This window comes from Podarcis cretensis (genome assembly GCF_951804945.1).
Source record: "Podarcis cretensis genome assembly, chromosome: 11".
Taxonomy (NCBI): domain Eukaryota; kingdom Metazoa; phylum Chordata; class Lepidosauria; order Squamata; family Lacertidae; genus Podarcis; species Podarcis cretensis.
In genome coordinates, this window is record NC_137180.1 from 62,965,074 (window position 1) to 62,985,493 (window position 20,420).

A 20,420-nucleotide genomic window follows, 5' to 3' on the forward strand; every position below is an offset into this window, starting at 1 on the left:
GAAAACCCGCTAGACGAAATAGTTTTCCGTTTTGGAGGTGCTTCGCAAAACAAATTTCCTATGGGCTTGCTTCGCAAGACGAAAATGTCTTGAGAGTTCCTGCGGGTTTTTTTCCTCCCCCCCCCCTTTTTCTAAGCCGCTAAGCCGCTTATCTGCTTATCCGCTAAGCCGATAAGCCGCTAAAAGCGCTAATAGCGCTAATCCGCTAAGCCGTCAATGGGCTTGCTTCGCAAGACGAAAAAACCGCTAGACGAAGAGAATCGCGGAACAGATTCTTTTCGTCTTGCGAGGCTCCACTGTACTTGCACCCGGCCCACCTGACTGGGTTGCCCCAGTCACTACCCTCTGCTCTCTCCAGTTTCACCCAAGTCCTATCTAGCTCTCTCTGTCAAGGAAGGATGTTTGAGAGTGCAGGGCAGTTTCTTGCAAATAAATCTCCAAAGCCAGCAGAGTTTTCAGTGGGGAAGGGGAAGGTTCATTACTCCATTACCCCATATATACCCACTCGACCTCTTTGATTGGTGGACTTGGCACTCTTTCAGGCACCACAGAATGCCTGCTCTGCATTTAGTGTGTCAGCACCTAAACTTTGGAACTCCCTGCCTATTGTACTCTTTTGGGCCCCTGCTAAGAACGTTCTTGTTTAGACAAGCCTACCCAGATGTTTAGAAAGCTGGTGCAAATGTTAATCTGGTTTTAGTCTATTGTTATTTTAACTTTTCAAAAGTCTCAAATTATTGTTGTCAATTTTTCTAATCAATATTTTCCTATCTTTTCTTTTTAACTGCTTTGAAGTTTGTTTATTACAATAAAACAGCATATACATTTTCTGAAGTAAATAATAAGTTTATCCCCATTTCCCAGAAAGCAGGCCTTGGTGGGCTGCTCTTCGTACCTCACCTGCCAGTCCTTTTCACCATCTTACCTTGTCAGAAGACGAATGCCATCGAAAAAGCTTTCTGGGTTTGACAGCATATCCCAGCACCTTTGCACCCCCAAAATGTTGTATTCTTTGACGTAGCCACCACATCCAATAAGGTTTTTCAGAGCTTGCACAGTGGTCCTGAATCAAGTGAAAGAATTAAGAATATTATATTTATTTATCCATTTTAAAAAATTGTATACTGCCCTTCACCCGTAGATCTCAGGGCAGTTCACAACACAAAAATACAAGATAAAAAGCACAAAATAAATAATAAAAAGATGAACAAACCAAACCAATAACTCCTCTCCCTCTCACAAACACAGCTGAAAGGGCGTAGGGTGTTAATCTGCCAATGGCTTGACTGAAGAGGAACATTTTGGCCTGGCATCTAAAGGTATTGTGATGGGATGATGAGCTGCTTGTGCGTAAAAGCTTAGTCCTTCAGGGTTTGCTCAGCTTAGCAAAACTCTGTCTTTAGCGGAGCCCTTAAGCATGGCTCCCTCAGTCGCTGGCAGAATCCGACAGTGGGCGTTTGCGGAATCTCTTCCAACATAAAAGCTCCTTAACGGAAACGCGTCTTCTGGACTCTCGGCGTGACAGTTTCCGGCGAGGTGTGGGTGTCCCTATTGGAGGTCCTGAAACCTCCTCACTGTTTTCGCTGGAAGTGTCCCAGAGCCCTTTTTCCGACTCCCTTTCCCTCGGAGCTCCTTCTCTCCCCCTGCTGGTTCCTTCCTCTGCTGTTAAGTCTCTCCTAACCTCCTTGAGCCCTTTAACCACCTGCTCTGATGGCAGTTCCCTGACAGGTATATAATGAAGGCAACAGGCAAGCCTCCCTGGGGAGAGCATCCCACTAATGGGAGCCACCACAGAAAAGGCCCCTTCTTGTGTTGCCACCCTCCGGACTTCTCATGGGGGAGGCACAGGAAGAGGGGCCTCCGATGATGATCACAAGGTCTGGGTAGGTTCATCTGAGGAGTTTTAGGTCCTTGACACCTTGCAGTCTCGAGCTGCTTGGCCTGATGGATCCAGCCACAACCACCAGCCCCCACAGCCCCTCACATGTTTCCAGCACAAGCTGCAACCTTTTGGCTGTGATGGAGACTTAAGGTTTCGTGACAGGTGAGTTGCGCCACACCAAAATCAGCGGGAGAGTCTCCAACATCCTTTCCCACCCTAGTGTCCTTCCAATGTTTGGGACTACAACAACTCCCATCTTCGCCACAGTTGTGCTGGCTGGGGCTGGTGGGAGTTGTGGTCCAAAGCGACTGAAGAGCACAGGGGTTGGGGAAGCCTGGGTCTCTTAGCTACCCAAGCTAAGCAGAACCTCCATGTCCAAGTGAAGCCTATCTCTTGGGGGGGGGCTGAGCCATCACTGCTTGCAAGCGCCCAGAGAGAGAAGGGAGGGCCACCCCAAATGCATGAGCAGGTCCCTTACGCCAGCGGCTGGAGGTGCGAAGGGGGCTCCGGCATGAGACTTGTCGCCCTCGAAACTCTTCTGCTCGTCCCAAAAAGAAAATAGATCTGAGTGATAAGGGCAAGCAGCAGCTGGGGGAACTTGTTCTGCAGTACATCCGAAGCCTCAGGTAGCGACAGGATCAGGCACAAAGCGTTGGTAGCCTGGAGGGACAAGGACAGGAGAACAGCATTCAGCAGAGGACATTGTCAGATCAAGATCTCCCAACTCTTAATAATAATAATAATAATAATAATAATAATAATAAATTTTATTTATATCCCGCCCTCCCCAGCCGAAGCCAGGCTCAGGGCGGCTATGCAGGATGTGACTCAGACCCCTGGTCCATCTCACTCAGTACTGTACACACTGACTAACAGTGGCTGTCCCGGGTTTCAGGTGAGGGACACCCCGACATGGAGATTCTGGGGCCCTTCTGCACACAAAGCAGGTGTTCTGCCCCTGAGCCAGGGCTGGGCTCCAGGAGACCCCCCAGAGCGATGGACTACTAAGAACCCCAGAGGCCAGTTATTAAGATGCAAACCCCCCCTTCCCAACCAGAAGCCCCCAGCCCCATCCAGCTCCCATTCAAGAGCCACCCAGGAGAGAAACGGAGTGGTTTCGTACCGCCATTGGCATTTGAGAAGTGCTGCGTCGCCTGTACGTGACTTCTGCGTTGGGGTCTTCATCCTGTAGCCTTTTCAGGAGGGGTCTCAGCAGCTTGATGCTGGAGTACGGATCGGAGACCAAGGCCTTCCAGATCGCCGCAGCACTTCTGCAATTTTTCAAAACAGAATTTCCCCTTTTTCCTTTTCTTAAAAAAAGTCAGGCTTGTATTTGCTTTATATCGCACATGCATTAGCAAAGAAAGAAACTACTATTCCCCTTTTTGATATGTAACTCAGTATGAAACTGAAAAATAAACGAAGAAACCCCACTTAAATTCAGCTCTCCCCATTTCCACATCATGAAAACTTTGCAGATTTTCATATCCAGTTTTGCCTCTTAAACACCTTTTGCAAATCAATCTCCTCTAATTTTATGTCTTTCTACAGTGGTGCCTCGCAAGACAAAAAGAATCCGTTCCGCGAGTCTCTTTGTCTAGCGGTTTTTTCGTCTTGCGAAGCAAGCCCATTGACGGCTTAGCGGATTAGCGCTATTAGCGGTTTAGCGGCTTTTAGCGGCTTATCGGCTTAGCGGATAAGCGGATAAGCGGCTTAGAAAAAGGGGGGAGGGGAAAAAACCCCGCAGGAACTCACAAGACATTTTTGTCTTGCGAAGCAAGCCCATAGGAAATTCGTTTTGCGAAGCACCTCCAAAACGGAAAACTCTTTCGTCTAGCGAGTTTTCCGTCTTGCGAGGCATTCGTCTTGCGGGGCACCACTGTATATGTTATTTCCACCAGTTCATGCATTTGTGTGCCTACTTTTGTGTGTGTGTGTGTGTGTGTGTGTGTGTGTGTACTACTTGACTGGAGAACTGCATTGAAAAATTCAGAATAGTGTGAATTTTGAAATATGACAGTTCTCGTTATGGAAACTGCAAATGATATAAGCTCTCACTTAAAAGTGACCCAAACTGAATTTGTTCCCTCTCAACTGTCCAGAAGGTGTGTGTGTGGAAAACCTGGCATTGCTTCCACCTGAATCTTGAACAGAGGTTTGATCCACAGTGGGTACTGCTTTTCACAGCATGGAAGAAAGCCTCATTCCTACAGAGGAAGCAGCTTCCTAAGGGCAAAAGTTGGCAGCTCTACTTGAAAAACCTGGGAGATGCCACAGAGTTGGGAAATCACCCTCCGTGGCTGATGGGCTGTGGCCTGGCTTGGTGGATGGCAGGTTATGCAGGGCATCTGAGACGCCCTGAGATTTGCAGGCAAAATGGATATATCCCCCCCAAAACACACTCATCTCTTAAGGCCCTTACTCATCACACTCCAGTGAGCAGTCCAACAGGCTATCTACAACCGGGTTCAGGCGCTTCGCAGCAAGGTTGACTACAGCTGTGAGTGTCTCATCCTTCGTGCGGATGTCTGGGATTCTGTGGAGGTGGTTGTAAATCTCCTTCACAACGATGGGCAGCTGGAAGAAGATAAAAGAAGACCAGGATGACAAAGCGTGGTGAACATCCCTAGAAACAAGCTAATTCTACACCTGAGGAGAATGCAGTGGTGCCCCGCAAGACGAATGCCTCGCGAGACAAAAAACCTGCTAGACGAAAGGGTTTTCCGTTTTTCGAGGCGCTTCGCAAGACGAATTTCCCTATGGGCTTGCTTCGCAAGACGAAAACGTCTTGCAAGTCTTGCGAGTTTTTTCCCTTTCCCCCCCTTTTTCTAAGCCGCTAAGGCTCTAATAGCCGCTAAGCCTCTAATAGCCACTAAGCCGCTAATAGCCGCTAAGCCGCTAATAGTGCTAATCCGCTAAGCCGCTAATAGGGGTGCTTCGCAAGACGAAGAAACTCGCGGAACGAATTAATTTCGTCTTGCGAGGCACCACTGTGTTTCATTTAGAGGAAACCTGCTTCCCCCTGCCTCCGTTTTGAGCCTTACATCTTCCATGTCCATCCCGCATTCCTCAAGGAAGGAACTCAGCAGCTTCCCTGCAGCCTGAGAGACGGCTCTGTCTTCCACTATCAGGTTGTCAATCGCCTTCAACACGACTTCGTTGATCTGGCTGGGCGTGAGGTGCTCCCCAAAAGCCTGGCACAAAGAAGAAAGACGAGGGAGTTTTCTTCTGCTCCGCATCTGACCCCTTTTTAGTAGTCCAAGGGCGCCTTCACAAACCAAGTGAAAGGCACATCCACTCTGCCTTGCGGAGGGTTGAACTACATGACCCTCAGGGTCCCTTCCAACTCTCCAATTCTGATTCTATTTAAATGTTTATTTAAGTAATTGAAAGATTTCGCAACAAACAAAACTAAGAGTCAGGTGACGCCTTCCTATTTTCGATCCACATCTAAAACTGGTTATGACATTGGAACATGAAGAGGTACAATCTAAAGTCAGACTAGAAAATAAGATAACTGTTCTCACAGAAACAGAGAGGGCGAGTAATAGTGGATATCAGTTATATCTCTATCCAGGGCTCACAGTTGTGGCAGTGGCTGAGTAGTTTGGGGTTGGGATCTATCTATCTAGCTCTCTATCTACAGTGGTGCCTCGCAAGACGAAATTAATCCGTTCCGTGAGGCTCTTCGTATAGCGGTTTCTTCGTCTTGTGAAGCAAGCCCATTGACAGCTTAGCGGATTAGCGCTATTAGCGGTTTAGCGGCTTTTAGCGATCAGCTGTTAAGCGGCTTAGCGGCTTAGGAAAAGGGGGGGAGGAAAAAAACCCCGCAGGAACTCGCAAGACATTTTCGTCTTGCGAAGCAAGCCCATAGGGAAATTCGTTTTGCGAAGCGCCTCCAAAATGGAAAACCCTTTCGTCTAGCGGGTTTTCCGTCTTGCGAGGCGTTCGTCTTGCGGGGCACCGCTGTATCTCTCTATCTATGGTTTTGTGTAATGTGACCTAAAGTCATACCTCGGGTTACAGCCGCTTCAGGTTGCATTTTTTGGGGTTGCGGACCACCGAAACCCAGAAGTACCGCTTTGTGCATGCGCAGAAGTGCTGAATCGCAAGCCGCGCATGCGCAGACGCAGGTTGCGAACGCTGCGGATTGTGAACGTGCATCCTGCACAGATCACGTTTGCAACCCGAGCGTCCACTGTAAGTAGAATTTGGCATGCAATGGAGACCAACGGGCACTTGGCTTCAAAAGATTTATTCTAATACAATGTATTTCCATATGTTATTTACACCAATATATTCATTTTCTGGACACTTTTAGCTTGCACAATCCTTTTTGTATACGCTGTTTGGCTGGGAAATGGCACTGAAAAACTCAAGGATGTGTGAATTTCAAAGGCGGCTTATGTTTACATTCTCATATTGTTTCAGGAAGCCTGGATTTGATAGCTTTGGCTTTAAATGTGAACTGCTCTGAATCTCTCCCTCATCCCCTAGAAGGCATGGGCTGCCTGAGGAGGTTGGTGGGGCCCCATTTGCTCGAATAGACGGACCTCTGCTAACTGAGAGCTGGCTGCGGCCTTAGCAAGAAACAGTCCAAAAAGCCACACCTACCTTGGCCACTTTGGAGATGTCGGTGTAGAAGATGGCAGGCCCAGGGATGAAGAAGTCTTCTCGGTACCATTTGACCACATTGCCTTTCTTGTTCTTATGCCTCATCTCCACCTTCTTAGCTAAACGGGGTCAGGGATGGGGATATGCATGCAAAAGAACACAGAATTAGTGCTCCCTGCACAAAACCTCCAGTTTCCCCACTGCGACCCACAAAAAGATTCTCAATTTCACCTCAAAAATTATAACTCAGAACTGGGAAAGGTTCAGAAGGGGGCAACCAAAAGGACTGGGGTGGTTGCGGAGCTCTATGGTCGCAGCATTTGGGGGATTTTCTATTTAGAAAAACGGTGAGGAAAAGGAGATACAATGTATGGCAAGGGGAAAGTGGAGAGAGAGAAAGCTTTCTCTCTCTCCCTCCTAACACGAGAACTCCTGGACCTCCAATGAAACTGAACTTTCAGGATGGTCCTCCTCCTTGCGGTGCACAGCATAGCAGTGCTATGCTCGGCCTCCATGGTCAGAGGCAGCAAAGCACAGGAGAAGAAAGAGCTCCGGAGTTCGAATTCTGCTTGCTGGTTTCCCACAGGCATCTGGTCAACCCCTGTGGGAACAGGATGCTGGACTGGGGTGGGCCACTGGTCTGATCCAGAAGGCTTTTCTTGTGTTCTTCAGCAGTGAATCCCTCCCCTCAGACTGCCCTCTCATCTCTGGCCAACGGGGTGTTTACGTCAGGCCAGTGCTGGCACGAATTCTGGCCCTCCTGAGCTCCCATCAACCCCAGCAGCAGCCAGCATGGGCAACACTCAGGGATGATGGGAGTTGGAGCAGCCTCTGGAGGGCTACAGATCTCCCACCCTGCGGCTTACAAGAAACAGGCCCTTTCCCCACACCCCCCTCACCCATTTTGGCTATCATGATGTAATGGAGATGGTACAAGGCTTCCGCTGACTGCAGGCCAATCTCCTTCACGTTGTCTGCAAGGTGAAGGGACAACAGTGCCACCAGCTGTCCAAGAAGTTGGAAATCCTGGGATATCTAGGAGGTGGAGAGAGAGAGATGCACAGTCAGCCCTCGTCCCACAGAGCCCAGCAAGAGAAAACCGTCTGGCATGCTTTCAGTTGGCAAAGGTGGCAGAGGGGCACAGGGCAAGAGACCCGTGCTTAGGTGGCCCCCCCAAGGCTTGCCCCAGGGCTTTTTCCCCAGCCAGAACTCACTGGGACTCAGTTCTGGCACCTCTCAGGTGGCCGCTATTGCCAGTATAAGAGAATGAGGGAGGTGAGTTCATGGTGAGTCCTGGCACCTCTTTTTCTAGAAAAATAGCCCTGGCTGGCACCTTCCCCTGGGATGGCCATGCCACACAGCTTTCATCTAGTTCACACCTGAACTTTCCAAAGCAATACGCCAACCAAGACACAGGTTTTCCTTCAAAATCCTCGCTTCCACAAATTCGGCAATGCAGTTCTCCAAACCACCACAACAAAATGCAGACATTACGGGAAAAGGTATACAGAAATGCACAATTCATAAAAGCAACATGCTTGAATCCTGGGTGGACCAAGTCTCTTTTTACCTGTTCAGAAGAAGGAGGTGTCTAGTTTCTGGTGCCCCTGGATATATCTTGGCAGCAAGAGGCCCAAATATCTTCTAGGGCTGGGCGTGCCTTTTACCAGCTTGGTCTCGTTTGCAAACTATGGCTCTTCCTAGACAGGGATAGCCTGACCACTGTTGTCCATATTTTGGGAACCTCAAGGCTGGATTACTGCAATGTATTCTAGGGGGGGGCTGCCCTTGGATCTGCTTCACAGGCTCCACCTCGTGCAGAATGCTGCGGCCAGATGGCTGGTGGGGGCCTTGGGCTGAGAAAACGGGACACCATTGTTAAAACAGCTTCACTGGCAGCCCATCTATTTCTGAGGCAGATTCAAGGTTCTTCTATTCATTAACAAAGCCCTGACCATCTGAGGTCTAGGCTGCCCCAAGATGTCAGGAACTCATGTATCCCAGCTTGATCACTGAGAACATCTGTGGGAGTATTGTTAAACCAGAGGGAAAGGGGGAGAGATGCTAACTTGCAATGTTAAGATATTTACACACACACATATATATATATATATATGGTGGGACGCAGGTGGCGCTGTGGGTTAAAGCCTCAAGCGCCTAGGGCTTGCCGATCGAAAGGTCGGCGGTTCGAATCCCTGCGGCGGGGTGCGCTCCCGCTGCTCGGTCCCAGCGCCTGCCAACCTAGCAGTTCGAAAGCACCTCCGAGTGCAAGTAGATAAATAGGGACCGCTTACCAGCGGGAAGGTAAACGGCGTTTCCGTGTGCGGCTCTGGCTCTGGCCAGAGCAGCGATGTCACGCTGGCCACGTGACCCGGAAGTGTCTCCGGACAGTGCTGGCCCCCGGCCTCTTAAGTGAGATGGGCGCACAACCCCAGAGTCTGTCAAGACTGGCCCGTACGGGCAGGGGTACCTTTACCTTTACCATATATATATATATATATATATATATATATATATATATATATGTCAGGGACTCAGCGGGAGCGCAGGGAGGAGAGGAGAGGGAAAGCGAGGGGGAGCAATCCGAGGGCAGCGTAGGAGAATATGACAGCAGCCCGATAGATTCCATGAGCCTCTCCAGCGAATCGGAAGATTCACAGAAGGGGGCGCCGATGGGCAGGGCAAGGGGCGACCCAAGGGGGACACCCCAGAAGCAAGGGGCCAGCGGGGACTCCCAGAGCACCAGTTGCAAATCAGGACCAGCTTCCCCACCAGAGCGTAGTGGGGGGGAGGAGTCCCAGGTGTCAGAGCCCACATATGCACCACCAGCGAGAGAAGATGAGTCAGGGTGGACCACGCCTCCATCGGAGAGCGAGTTAACGGTTAAGAGGAAAGTTGCAGGCTGGGCGCGCGCGCCAAGTTCAAAGGTACAGGCGAGCGGCACAGAAGGTAGCCCGGATAGGGAACCAGGTCCTAAAGCCCGCCGGAAGGAGGGGCAAGAATCGTCAGGGTCAGCGTCAGAGGAGTCGAGGAAGGATGAGACCCTAGCGGGCAGGAGGGCCCAGAGGAGAAAGGAATTTAGGAAGAGGTGGAGCAAAGCGAGAGTCTTAAACTGGTGTGGAGGGGGAGGAGACTCAGACAGGACTTCGCCGGTCTAAGCTCGGGACGTAGAGCTGCACGCTGCGGCTTTGAAATGGAGACTGAATCTCAATAAAGACTTTTGTACATAACTACAGCCTAGCGTTGGTCCTCTGTGAGCTGGGACCTGGAGGCAGCTCTGACAGTAAGTCCTGTCTCAAATTTCAAAGAACCTCGCAACGTGAGAGGACGCAGCGAGGGGCGAAGATTGGTGCTTCGCGAGCTCACAAAAGCAGCACAAGATGACTACAGAAGAACGACTGGCAGCTTTGCAAGAAGCCGTGGTACAACTTAACGCAGAAATACGAGCGGCAAGGAGGAGAGAAGAGGAATCAGATGCTGTCTGCAAGGATCTGCAAAACAGGTTGGAAATGTTGACTAAACAGGGGCCACCGGCAGCCAAATCAGAAGGGATCGGGCTCGGGAAGAGAGGGGGGAGCCTGGTGTCGCATTTCGATGGGAGTCTGCAGCAATATCCTAACTTCAGAGCAGACGTAGTTTTTGCGCTAAAGTTGCTGGAGAAGGACTTTAGAGATGAGCAGGAGAAAGTAGGCTTCATACTAACGCATCTCCATGGAGAAGCTAAAGCGTGGTTGCGCAATCTGTGGAGAGATAATGATCCAGCCCTCCAAAACGCAAAAGCCTTCATTAAGGCGATGGACGATTGTTTTTTATCGGAGATAGATGTCGATGTCGCTAGAAAAGAGATTCACGGTCTGAAACAAGGCAGAGCCACTGTAAGGCAATATCATTCCCGCTTTTTTGCATTGGTCAACGCGCTGGGATGGGAAAAAGACTCAGCGTCCGTCAGGGACCTGTTCTGGGAGGGGCTGAACGGGGCTGTGAAAGACAAAATCGCAAGGGGGGAGAGGCCACGGAGCACTCAAGAAGTGGTCCAGAAGGCGTTGACGATTGGTGTGCGGCTGGAAGAACGTCCCTGGAGCAAAGATGAAGGGCGTTGGGGACGCACGCCAGCAAGGGCACCTCCTTTCTTCCCCAGAGACTCAGCGCGCGCTCAATCCACGCCTCCACTGGGAGGGGGAGAGGAGCCGATGGAGATAGGTGGTGCCAAGGCTCAGTCAGCGACCAGAGCCCTCACACCAGGAGCAGCCAAGGTGAAGCCTCCTAGAGGGAACAGGAAGTGTTACATCTGCGAAAGTGCTCAGCATATGGCAAAAGAGTGCCCCCAGAGGCTCCACAAGCACAATGCAGCCTCAGCAAAAGTAACAGAAGCAGCTCAGCAGAGGGAACCGCAGCAGGGAAACGACGAAGTCTGGCTGGAAGCAGAGCCGCTGGGGCCCAGCCAGACGAATCAGTGAAGCAGTCCCCAGGAATCTTACAGCCCACAGACCCCCTCCCGCCCAAACCAGTGGTGCAGCTCACCGCAACACTCCAGCTTCCCAATGGGCTCACCATGGAAGTGCCTATTACCATTGACTCTGGTAGCAATGCAGACTTTATGGGGGTGGATTTCATCAAGCAACATAGCATAGCGCTCCTGCCTGCCACGATGCCCCTGAAAGTAGTGACAGTCGATGGAAGAGAATTGCTGGGGGGACAGGTGGTACAGCAAACGCCGCCAATGGTGATGCGCATTGGAAATCACCGCGAAGTCATCAGCTTCAACGTCACCCAACTGTCAGACACGCCCATAGTGTTGGGCATGAGCTAGTTGGACAGGCACAGCCCGGCATTGGCATGGTACCAGCGTAAATTGACCTTCTGCTCCTCCTACTGCGCAGAACATTGCATCATGACTAACCAGGAGGACGAGGGGCAAGAGGATGACCCACAGCTACAACTGGGCATGCTGCAAGCTGTACCCGACAAGTACAAGGCGTTTTTGGAGGTCTTCTGCGAGAAGGAAGCGGACAAGCTGCCTCCCCACAGACCCTACGACTGCAAGATTGACCTCCTGCCGGGGGCAACGCTGCCGACCGGAAAACTGTACTCCATGTCTGAAGACGAACTGCAAGAGCTCAGGGAGTTCATAGATCACAATTTGAAGCGGGGATTCATCCGAGAATCCAAAGCAGTGGGGGGCAGTCCTGTTTTCTTTGTGAAGAAAAAAGACACGCCCCAGAAGAGGCTAGTAGTTGATTTCAGAATTTTAAATTCGAAAACCAAGCCCACGGCTTTCCCGATGCCCAAGATCGACGACTTGCTCGCGACGGTGAGAAAGGGACGCATCTTCACCAAGCTGGATCTCCGAGGGGCGTACAATCTTATACGCATGCGGGAGGGCGACGAGTGGAAGACGGCCATGTTCACGCCCTTGGGCACCTATGAGTATAGGGTTATGCCTTTCGGTTTACAAAATGGCTCCCACTGCTTCCAAGCCTTCATGCATCACGTGTTAGCGGGGCTCCTATACAAGAAGTGCGTCTGCTTCCTGGACGACATTCTGATCTTCTCGGAATCGCAGGAGGCTCACGAGAGAGATGTCAAGGAAGTCCTGCAAAGACTACGGGAGCACAGGCTTTACGCCAAGCTGGAGAAATGCCAGTTCGACATGACGGAGGTGGATTTCCTGGGCTACAAGCTGTCCGACAAGGGAATCGCCATGGACAGCGCCAAGGTACGATCAGTACTGGACTGGAAGAGCCCGCGCAATCGGAAGGAGGTCCAGAGGTTTGTCGGCTTTGCTAACTTTTATCGCAAGTTCATCAAGGGTTTCGCTATGCAGACGGCGGCCATCACGGACACCCTCAGCTCCAAGAAGAAGAAGTTCATCTGGACGGACCAGGCGGAGCAGTCCTTTCAGAAACTCAAGCGTCTTTTCGCTTCCGAGGAACAACTGCTGCATGTGAACCCCAGCAAGCCCATGAGGGTGGAGACGGATGCCTCCGACAGAGCCGTGGGGGCAGTCCTGTTGCAGCGAGACCCGCAAGGGGATTGGAGGCCGTGTGCTTTCTACTCCAGGAAGCTCAGCAAGTCGGAGCAGAACTACACCATCTGGGACAGAGAGTTGCTGGCCATTCATGCAGCATTCAAGGCGTGGCGGCACTTCCTCATCGGAGCCAAACACACGGTGCAAGTTCGCACGGACCATAAGAACCTGGAGTACTGGCGCACGGCGCGGTTCCTGAACCAGAGACACATCCGCTGGGCGGAGTTCTTTGCGGATTTCGACTTCAGGATAGAATATATCCCCGGAGACAACAACGTCATGGCTGATGCGCTATCCAGGAAGCCGCAGTATCTGGAGGAAGCAGCACCGGTAGCAGCCAAACACATTTTCGCACCCAAGGCGTGGGCATGCGCTTCTGCCACAATAGACCTGGAAGCGATACGGCGCGAGCTGCGAACAGATTCCTTCGCGCGCTCCAAGATGGAGGAGGTGCGCAGCGGCACGGCAAAGGACGACGAGTTCCAGATACGCGACGGACTGCTCCTCCGCAAGGGGGCCATCTACGTACCGGGAGATGAACTCCGCGCGACAGTACTGCAACAGCTACACGACGCACCCAGCGCCGGACATTTCGGCAGGGAAAAAGACGGTGGAATTAGTAGCCAGAGACTTTTGGTGGCCCAAGATGCGGGGAGAAGTCGCGGAATACGTCACGAGGTGCGACACCTGCCAAAGGGCCAAGCCAGTACACAGACCGCCGGCGGGACTGTTAGAACCGCTACAGACCCCGTCCGAACCGTGGGAGAGGGTAGCCTTGGACTTTGTCACTGACCTGCCCAGCTCGAGGGGCAAAACAGCAGTACTTGTGGTAGTCGACATGTTCACCAAGATGGCGCACTTCATTCCTTGCGCGAAGGTGGCCACAGCGGAACAGACAGCCAAGCTGTTCATAGACCACGTGTTCAAGGTACACGGCCTGCCACGGTCTATCCTGTCTGACAGGGGGCGCCAGTTCATCTCGAGTTTCTGGCGGAAGCTGATGGGGATCCTGAACGTCAAGGTCAACCTAGCGTCGGCAAGACACCCGCAGACCAACGGACAAGCGGAGAGGGTCAACGCCGTCATGCAGCAGTACCTGAGATGTTACGCCAACCAGCAGCCCTCGACCTGGGTGGACTATCTGCCCCTGGCCGAGTTTGCCTACAACAACACACAACACGTGTCCACGGGGGTGACACCGTTTTTTGCCAACCACGGGCGACATCCCAGGACCTTCCCGGGCTTAGAGAAAGAGGGGGAGGGAGAGCCACAGGGAGCAGAGGCATTGGCAGAGGAGTTACAGGAGGTCCATGAACAGCTCCGTAGACAGTTAGACCTAGCAAAACACGTATACAAGATGCAAGCAGACAAACACAGAAGAGTGGGGGAGGACATACGGGTAGGGGACTGGGTCTGGTTAGCGGCCCAGGCAGTGCCGGCCAGGTCCTTAGCTAAGAAGAAGCTAGGACACAAGCAGTTGGGCCCTTACCTAGTCGAGGCACAGATCAACCCAGTGGCTTTCCGTTTGACACTACCGGAGGGTTCCAGAATGCACCCGGTCTTTCATAGATCGGTGCTAACGCCCTACAAGGCACCTCACAGGTTTCAGGAGCCAGGAACAGCTCCCAGTCCGCTTAGAGATGCACCCATGACAGGGGGGTCGCCGAGGGCGGGGCCACTCAACGAGGTGACGGAGATTTTGGACTCGAGATGGGGGGAAGCGGGAGTCGAATATCTCATCGCAAGGGAAGGTGCCCCGGCCAGCGCCAACAGCTGGGTGCCGTACTATGCGGTGGAGGAGCACTACCTCAAAGACGAGTTCCACGCACTCTTCCCACACAGGCCCATGCCGGAGGATTATTTTGACGAATATCTTTTCACCCCCACACTCTCAGCCAGTACGTTTCAGGGGTTCTCCTCGGTTGAGGAGACGGTTCCAGAGACTACCTCGCCGGAGGGGTCGGTCTCAGACTTGGGTGCGGAGCGCTCTTATTGGTGGGACACTCAACCCGAGGAGGAGTGGCGCAGGAGACTGCTCAGAGGGCCCTGGCACGCAGACTACCCAGAGGAAATGGGGGAACAAGGGGGCATGGACGGGTTGGGGGAGGATCCTGGTTTCGAGCACGCCGGCAACGAGATGGAAGCGGAGGAGAGCGACGTCGATGTACCCGTCACGGACTGGCAGCATGCCAGGGGGGAAGACCGGTATCCGGCATGCACCCCGACAGCATTGGAGCACCCGGAACCCATGCCAGAAGAGGGGGAGGGGGGAAGGGGGGGCTTCGAGGGGGGGATGGATGTCAGGGACTCAGCGGGAGCGCAGGGAGGAGAGGAGAGGGAAAGCGAGGGGGAGCAATCCGAGGGCAGCGTAGGAGAATATGACAGCAGCCCGATAGATTCCATGAGCCTCTCCAGCGAATCGGAAGATTCACAGAAGGGGGCGCCGATGGGCAGGGCAAGGGGCGACCCAAGGGGGACACCCCAGAAGCAAGGGGCCAGCGGGGACTCCCAGAGCACCAGTTGCAAATCAGGACCAGCTTCCCCACCAGAGCGTAGTGGGGGGGAGGAGTCCCAGGTGTCAGAGCCCACATATGCACCACCAGCGAGAGAAGATGAGTCAGGGTGGACCACGCCTCCATCGGAGAGCGAGTTAACGGTTAAGAGGAAAGTTGCAGGCTGGGCGCGCGCGCCAAGTTCAAAGGTACAGGCGAGCGGCACAGAAGGTAGCCCGGATAGGGAACCAGGTCCTAAAGCCCGCCGGAAGGAGGGGCAAGAATCGTCAGGGTCAGCGTCAGAGGAGTCGAGGAAGGATGAGACCCTAGCGGGCAGGAGGGCCCAGAGGAGAAAGGAATTTAGGAAGAGGTGGAGCAAAGCGAGAGTCTTAAACTGGTGTGGAGGGGGAGGAGACTCAGACAGGACTTCGCCGGTCTAAGCTCGGGACGTAGAGCTGCACGCTGCGGCTTTGAAATGGAGACTGAATCTCAATAAAGACTTTTGTACATAACTACAGCCTAGCGTTGGTCCTCTGTGAGCTGGGACCTGGAGGCAGCTCTGACAATATATATATATATATATCTCCTCTCATGCACAGATGCAGAATCAATTTAACATCCTGGCTGAAATTTCCCAAGAAACATCCCTCTGTCTGAAGTTGGAAATAGCAAGATGAACTAAATGGGTTTCTTGGCAAACCCAGCTAAGCGATTCTTCTGTTCTTATCATCTACGTAGGTCAGGAAGGGAATTTACACACACAACAATCATATTTGCTCGAGGGTTAGACCGATTAGCCTGATTCTACCCTGGATACACTTCCAGAAGGGTTTTTCCTGTGGGATTGGTGCTGATTAGTACCATTTTTATTGTACAGTGGTAGCTTGGGTTAAGAACTTAATTCATTCTGGAGGTCCATTCTTAACCTGAAACTGTTCTTAACCTGAGGTACCACTTTAGCTAATGGGGCCTCCCGCTGCCGCCGTGTCATCACTGCGTAATTTCTGTTCTCATCCTGAAGCTAAGTTCTTAACCTGAGGTACTATTTTTGGGTTAGGGGAGTCTGTAACCTGAAGCGTCTGTAACCTGAGGTACCACTGTATTCACTTATGAATCACTTCCCTTGAGGCACGCAACTTATGGAACTTTTAATTTTATTATTTATTTTATTGCATTTACCTCTCAGCTTTTTCTGCAGGGAGCTCCTCCTCATTTAATCCCCACAACAATCCTGAGAGGTAGGCTAGGCCAAGAGGCAGTCACAGGCCCACAAGGTGACACTCAATGAGAGTCACTGCTGAGCAGGGGAATTTGAACCCAGGTCTCTCCCAGGTCTCAGACCAACACTATAACTACTACACCACCATCTGAGGTCCAGGCTGCCCCAAGATGTCAGGAATTCATATATCCCAGCTTGATCACTGAGAACATCTGTGGGAGTATTGTTAAACCAGAGGGAAAGGGGGAGAGATGCTAACTTGCAATGTTAAGATATTTACATATATATATATATATATATATATATATATATATATATATATATATATATATATATATATCCTCTCATGCACAGATGCAGAATCAATTTAACATCCTGGCTGAAATTTCCCAAGAAACATCCCTCTGTCTGAAGTTGGAAATAGCAAGATGAACTAAATGGGTTTCTTGGCAAACCCAGCTAAGCGATTCTTCTGTTCTTATCATCTACGTAGGTCAGGAAGGGAATTTACACACACAACAATCATATTTGCTAAATTTACACACACAACAATCATAAATGCTAAATGGGTCAGTATAAATGCCAGCCGATATCCAACCCTGTAACCTACCTTCACTGAATTTAGACTTACCCTTTCCGGAGAAAATCTGACAAGTTAAAAACAAGTTAAAACAAGTTAAAAACGAAAACGAAAAGCCTATTGCCAAAGACCCATTTGTGATATCTAATCAGAATGATCTGTTTTTGTATTCCTGTGTTTTTATATTGTAAACCACCCTGTGATCCTCAGATGAAGAGCAGTATGGAAATTTAATACATTTTTAAAAAATCAAATATGAAATTGCAGTGTTAAGCCTTGGTCACTCACATCAAAGTCCAAATGCTCGGAAACATATTTCATTAGAAAGCTGGTGCTCTTGACAGCTCTTTCGCGCTCATAGACTTTTGTGGAGTCAATCCAGCCATTTGTGTGCTGCGGGAGAGAAATCATCATCATCGCATGGAAGATAACCATTAATCCAGGTTTGCAAATTCACAAAGCTTCGGCTACTAGCTGGATCAATCATGCCGGGACCATAGAGGGAACAAATTGCAAAGAGGGGTTTTGTAAAGGAGAAAGTTTGCTGCAATTTGTTCTACATTCTTCTTCTTCTTCTTTTATCCCCCATCTTTTTCCCTGACAGGGACTCGAGGCAGCTTACAAACAAAATAAGAACAACTTGAGATATAGAAAAAAGAAGCCATTAAATGAAACACATTGAACATTTATAGAATTAGAAATTAATTGGCTCTTGGTTTGTTTTTGTTTTGTTGTGTATTTTGTGTTCTCATTTTGTATTTTCATGTTGTGAACCGCCCTGCGATCTGTCATTTGTGTGTGTGATAATTACAATAATACAACATACACCTCACCACATCCATAGTCATGGAATGCAGGAAGCATCCTTAGACCAAGCCCAGCCATTCATCCACCAACCTTGGTGTTGGCCACAGGTAATGATGGGCAGCGGGCCCTTCGGGGTTTTAGACAGAGAGTCTTTTCCCAGCCCCACCTGGAGATGCTGAGAACTGAACCTGGGACCTTGAGCATGCAAAACAGATGCTCTACCCCTGAGCCACGGCCCTTCCCCTAATGCCATCAGCAGAAGACATATCTTTGAAAGGAAACGGATGTGTGCTTTGCACAAGCATTCCTAGCAGAACAGAGGCCCATTTCACCATCAGCATCCACAACCTGTGAGTTGGCCACAGATGCCCCCCATGCAATCATTTCAACAGGATCTTCTGCCTCCCCCTGCTCTGACATCTTGGGGGCTCCCTTACCACTAATATATCCTGCAGCGCCTCCAGAGAGGGGGCCTCCGACAGCAAGCTGGTGAGCATGTTGAGGCAGGCGTTGACCGTCTGCTGATAAAAGTCCTGAAAGGAGAGAAGCAAAAGCAGTTAAAAGCTGAAGACCCCCGTGGAAATCCCATGTGCACTGGAGCCTTCTAGTCCAGCAGCCCCTTTCCACAGTAGCCAACCAGATGACCCAGTGGGTAACCCGCGAGGAAGACGTGAGCTCAACAGCCCCCTCCTGCCTTGGAGGTTTTTAAGCAGAGGTTGGATGACCACCAGTCACAATTCTATGGTTCTATGCTGACTGGGGCCAATGGCAGCACATCTGGAGAAGCACACATTCTTCAACTCTATTTCTTTATAAAGAAAGAAGTCTTTTTGCAGCCCGTAGCCAGAATGAGAAAAGAGGGAAAGAGCCATGGGGGGGGGGCTGTTGTGGTAAGACTTTATTCTATACCACCTGTCCATTGCCCAGGTGAGGGAACACCTTTTGAATGGCACACAGAATCAAGAGACTCACAGCAAGCTTCAGTATATTAGGGCTACTGCAATAGGGCAGCCTTGCCCACCAGCTGCTCAGCAAATTCGTAACAAAGCTTATGCAGGGGTTCAAACACAGCGCTCAAAGAGTCATAAAGATCAAACGTTCTTTGACATACATCAAGAAAGGTTACAGGTCATGGGATATAAAGATAAAGGACTCCACACTGGGCTCAACTTCCTTGGGGTGTCCCAAACCATTTGGCCCTAACTATTGTACTTTAACCTCCATTGCCATAGCAATCAAATCTTCAGTGGGGGCTGTTGTTGTTGTTTATTGGGAAGGCCCTGTGGCAGCTGCCTTACTGCAAGGGAGATTACAGGGAAGCAGGCAGAGGGCCTTCTCGGTGGTGGGGCCCACCCTGTGGAACACCCTCCTATCAGATGTCAGAGAGATACATAATTATACTTCCTTCTGAAGACATCTGAAGGCAGCCCTGCATAGGGAAGCTTTAAATATTTGATGTCTTGCTGTGTTTTAATTTGTTGGAAGCCACCCAGAGTGGCTGGAGTAACCCAAACAGGTGGACGGCGTATAAACAAGCAAGCAAACAAAATTAAATGCTACGTAGGAGGAAGGCATGAGAGTCACAAAATGCAGGCATGCAGGAATCATTTGTGAATGCATTCTAGCCAAAGGTTAAATGCAGTTAATATTGAAACATGATTAAAATAAAAAAAAAAACACCCAAAGTCTCTGGTTGTTACATCATTGTGATGGGTCAAGTGTCTGTGTTTGTAGCTTACTGGGCTCAGACTCTCTGCCCTCAAATCCTTTAACCTGGCAACCCCATTTTCCTCCATTCATATCCCTAGAAGCAGAAGGTCCAGTCACCTGGCTCTGTGATGATTGCGTGGGACTCCCGGCTTTGAGCTTTGTAAGTTTCAAGGAGGGCAACGAAAAGACCTTCTTGATGCTTTTTTTCACTAGCTCAGACCGAAGCATGGAGTCCATAGGTGGTCTCACGGCACTGAAGGGGAAAGAGAAAGGAGAGGAAATGATCAGCACCCAGCGGTTCCTGGTGAGGAAATATGCAGTGTGTCTGGCCAAGTGTATGGCAAGGGAAGGGCCAGGAATAGGTGGGGTAGGGACAACCTGTAGGGAGACTGAGAAGTACCGTATTTTTCACTCTATAACACGCACCCGACCATAACACGCACGTAGTTTTTAGAGGAGGAAAATCCGTAGGCATGCCACCCGTAGGCATTCCCTCCATAACACGCACAGACATTTCCCCTTACTTTCTAGGAGGGAAAAAGTGAGTGTTATGGTGCAAAAAATACGGTACCTCCCCGGACTTACGTCATGCATCTGATGGTGATGATGGCGTGGTGCAGGACAGAAATAGAGAAAGATCCCAGAGGCTCCTCTTCGATGACTTCCTGTTGTGGGGAAGCACACAGCACGTCAGAGACCTGGAGGCACCATCGCTGCCCCCACCACTCCAAGCCCTGAACTGTGCTCTCTCTCTCCAGCCCAGCCCACTTGACACCACCTTTGCAATTGGCAAGAGATCCTCCTAGGGGAGAAGAGTAGGCTTCCTGGATCTGGTAATCCAATGCATCTTTCACCTGGACAGAGCTCTACCTCATAAGAACATAAGATCAGCCTTCTGGACCAGGCCAAGGGCCCTTCTAGTCCAGCATCTTGTTCTCACAGCGGTGAGAAACCAGGGAGCAGAACATGAGCCCAAGAGCCCTCTCTACACCTGTGGCTTCCAGCAACTGATATTCAGAAACATTGCTTCCTTCCTCTGTGGAGGTAGAACATAGCAATCATGCCTAGGAGCCATGGACAGCCCTCTC

The 20,420-nt window shown here is 50.7% G+C and overlaps 2 protein-coding genes across 5 annotated transcripts in view; both read right to left on the reverse strand.

The window, feature by feature from the left end:
* TPGS2 (tubulin polyglutamylase complex subunit 2) overlaps positions 1 to 20,420 on the reverse strand; it is a 79,493-nt gene that overhangs the window by 16,259 nt on the left and 42,814 nt on the right. The gene's annotated exons all lie outside the window — the stretch shown is intronic.
* Positions 1 to 20,420, reverse strand: part of LOC307226187 (maestro heat-like repeat family member 5) — a 40,327-nt gene that overhangs the window by 10,226 nt on the left and 9,681 nt on the right. For all 4 annotated transcript variants that reach the window (XM_079994732.1, XM_079994733.1, XM_079994731.1 and 1 more), the window contains exons 9-19: positions 19,918 to 19,997; positions 19,450 to 19,585; positions 18,060 to 18,155; positions 17,104 to 17,208; positions 7,396 to 7,531; positions 6,497 to 6,615; positions 4,927 to 5,076; positions 4,305 to 4,459; positions 3,006 to 3,153; positions 2,361 to 2,542; positions 926 to 1,063 (exon numbers count right to left, since the gene is read on the reverse strand). In XM_079994732.1, the coding sequence (XP_079850858.1) occupies positions 926 to 1,063; positions 2,361 to 2,542; positions 3,006 to 3,153; positions 4,305 to 4,459; positions 4,927 to 5,076; positions 6,497 to 6,615; positions 7,396 to 7,531; positions 17,104 to 17,208; positions 18,060 to 18,155; positions 19,450 to 19,585; positions 19,918 to 19,997 (1,445 nt within the window). The remainder of the gene's footprint in view (positions 1 to 925; positions 1,064 to 2,360; positions 2,543 to 3,005; positions 3,154 to 4,304; positions 4,460 to 4,926; positions 5,077 to 6,496; positions 6,616 to 7,395; positions 7,532 to 17,103; positions 17,209 to 18,059; positions 18,156 to 19,449; positions 19,586 to 19,917; positions 19,998 to 20,420) is intronic.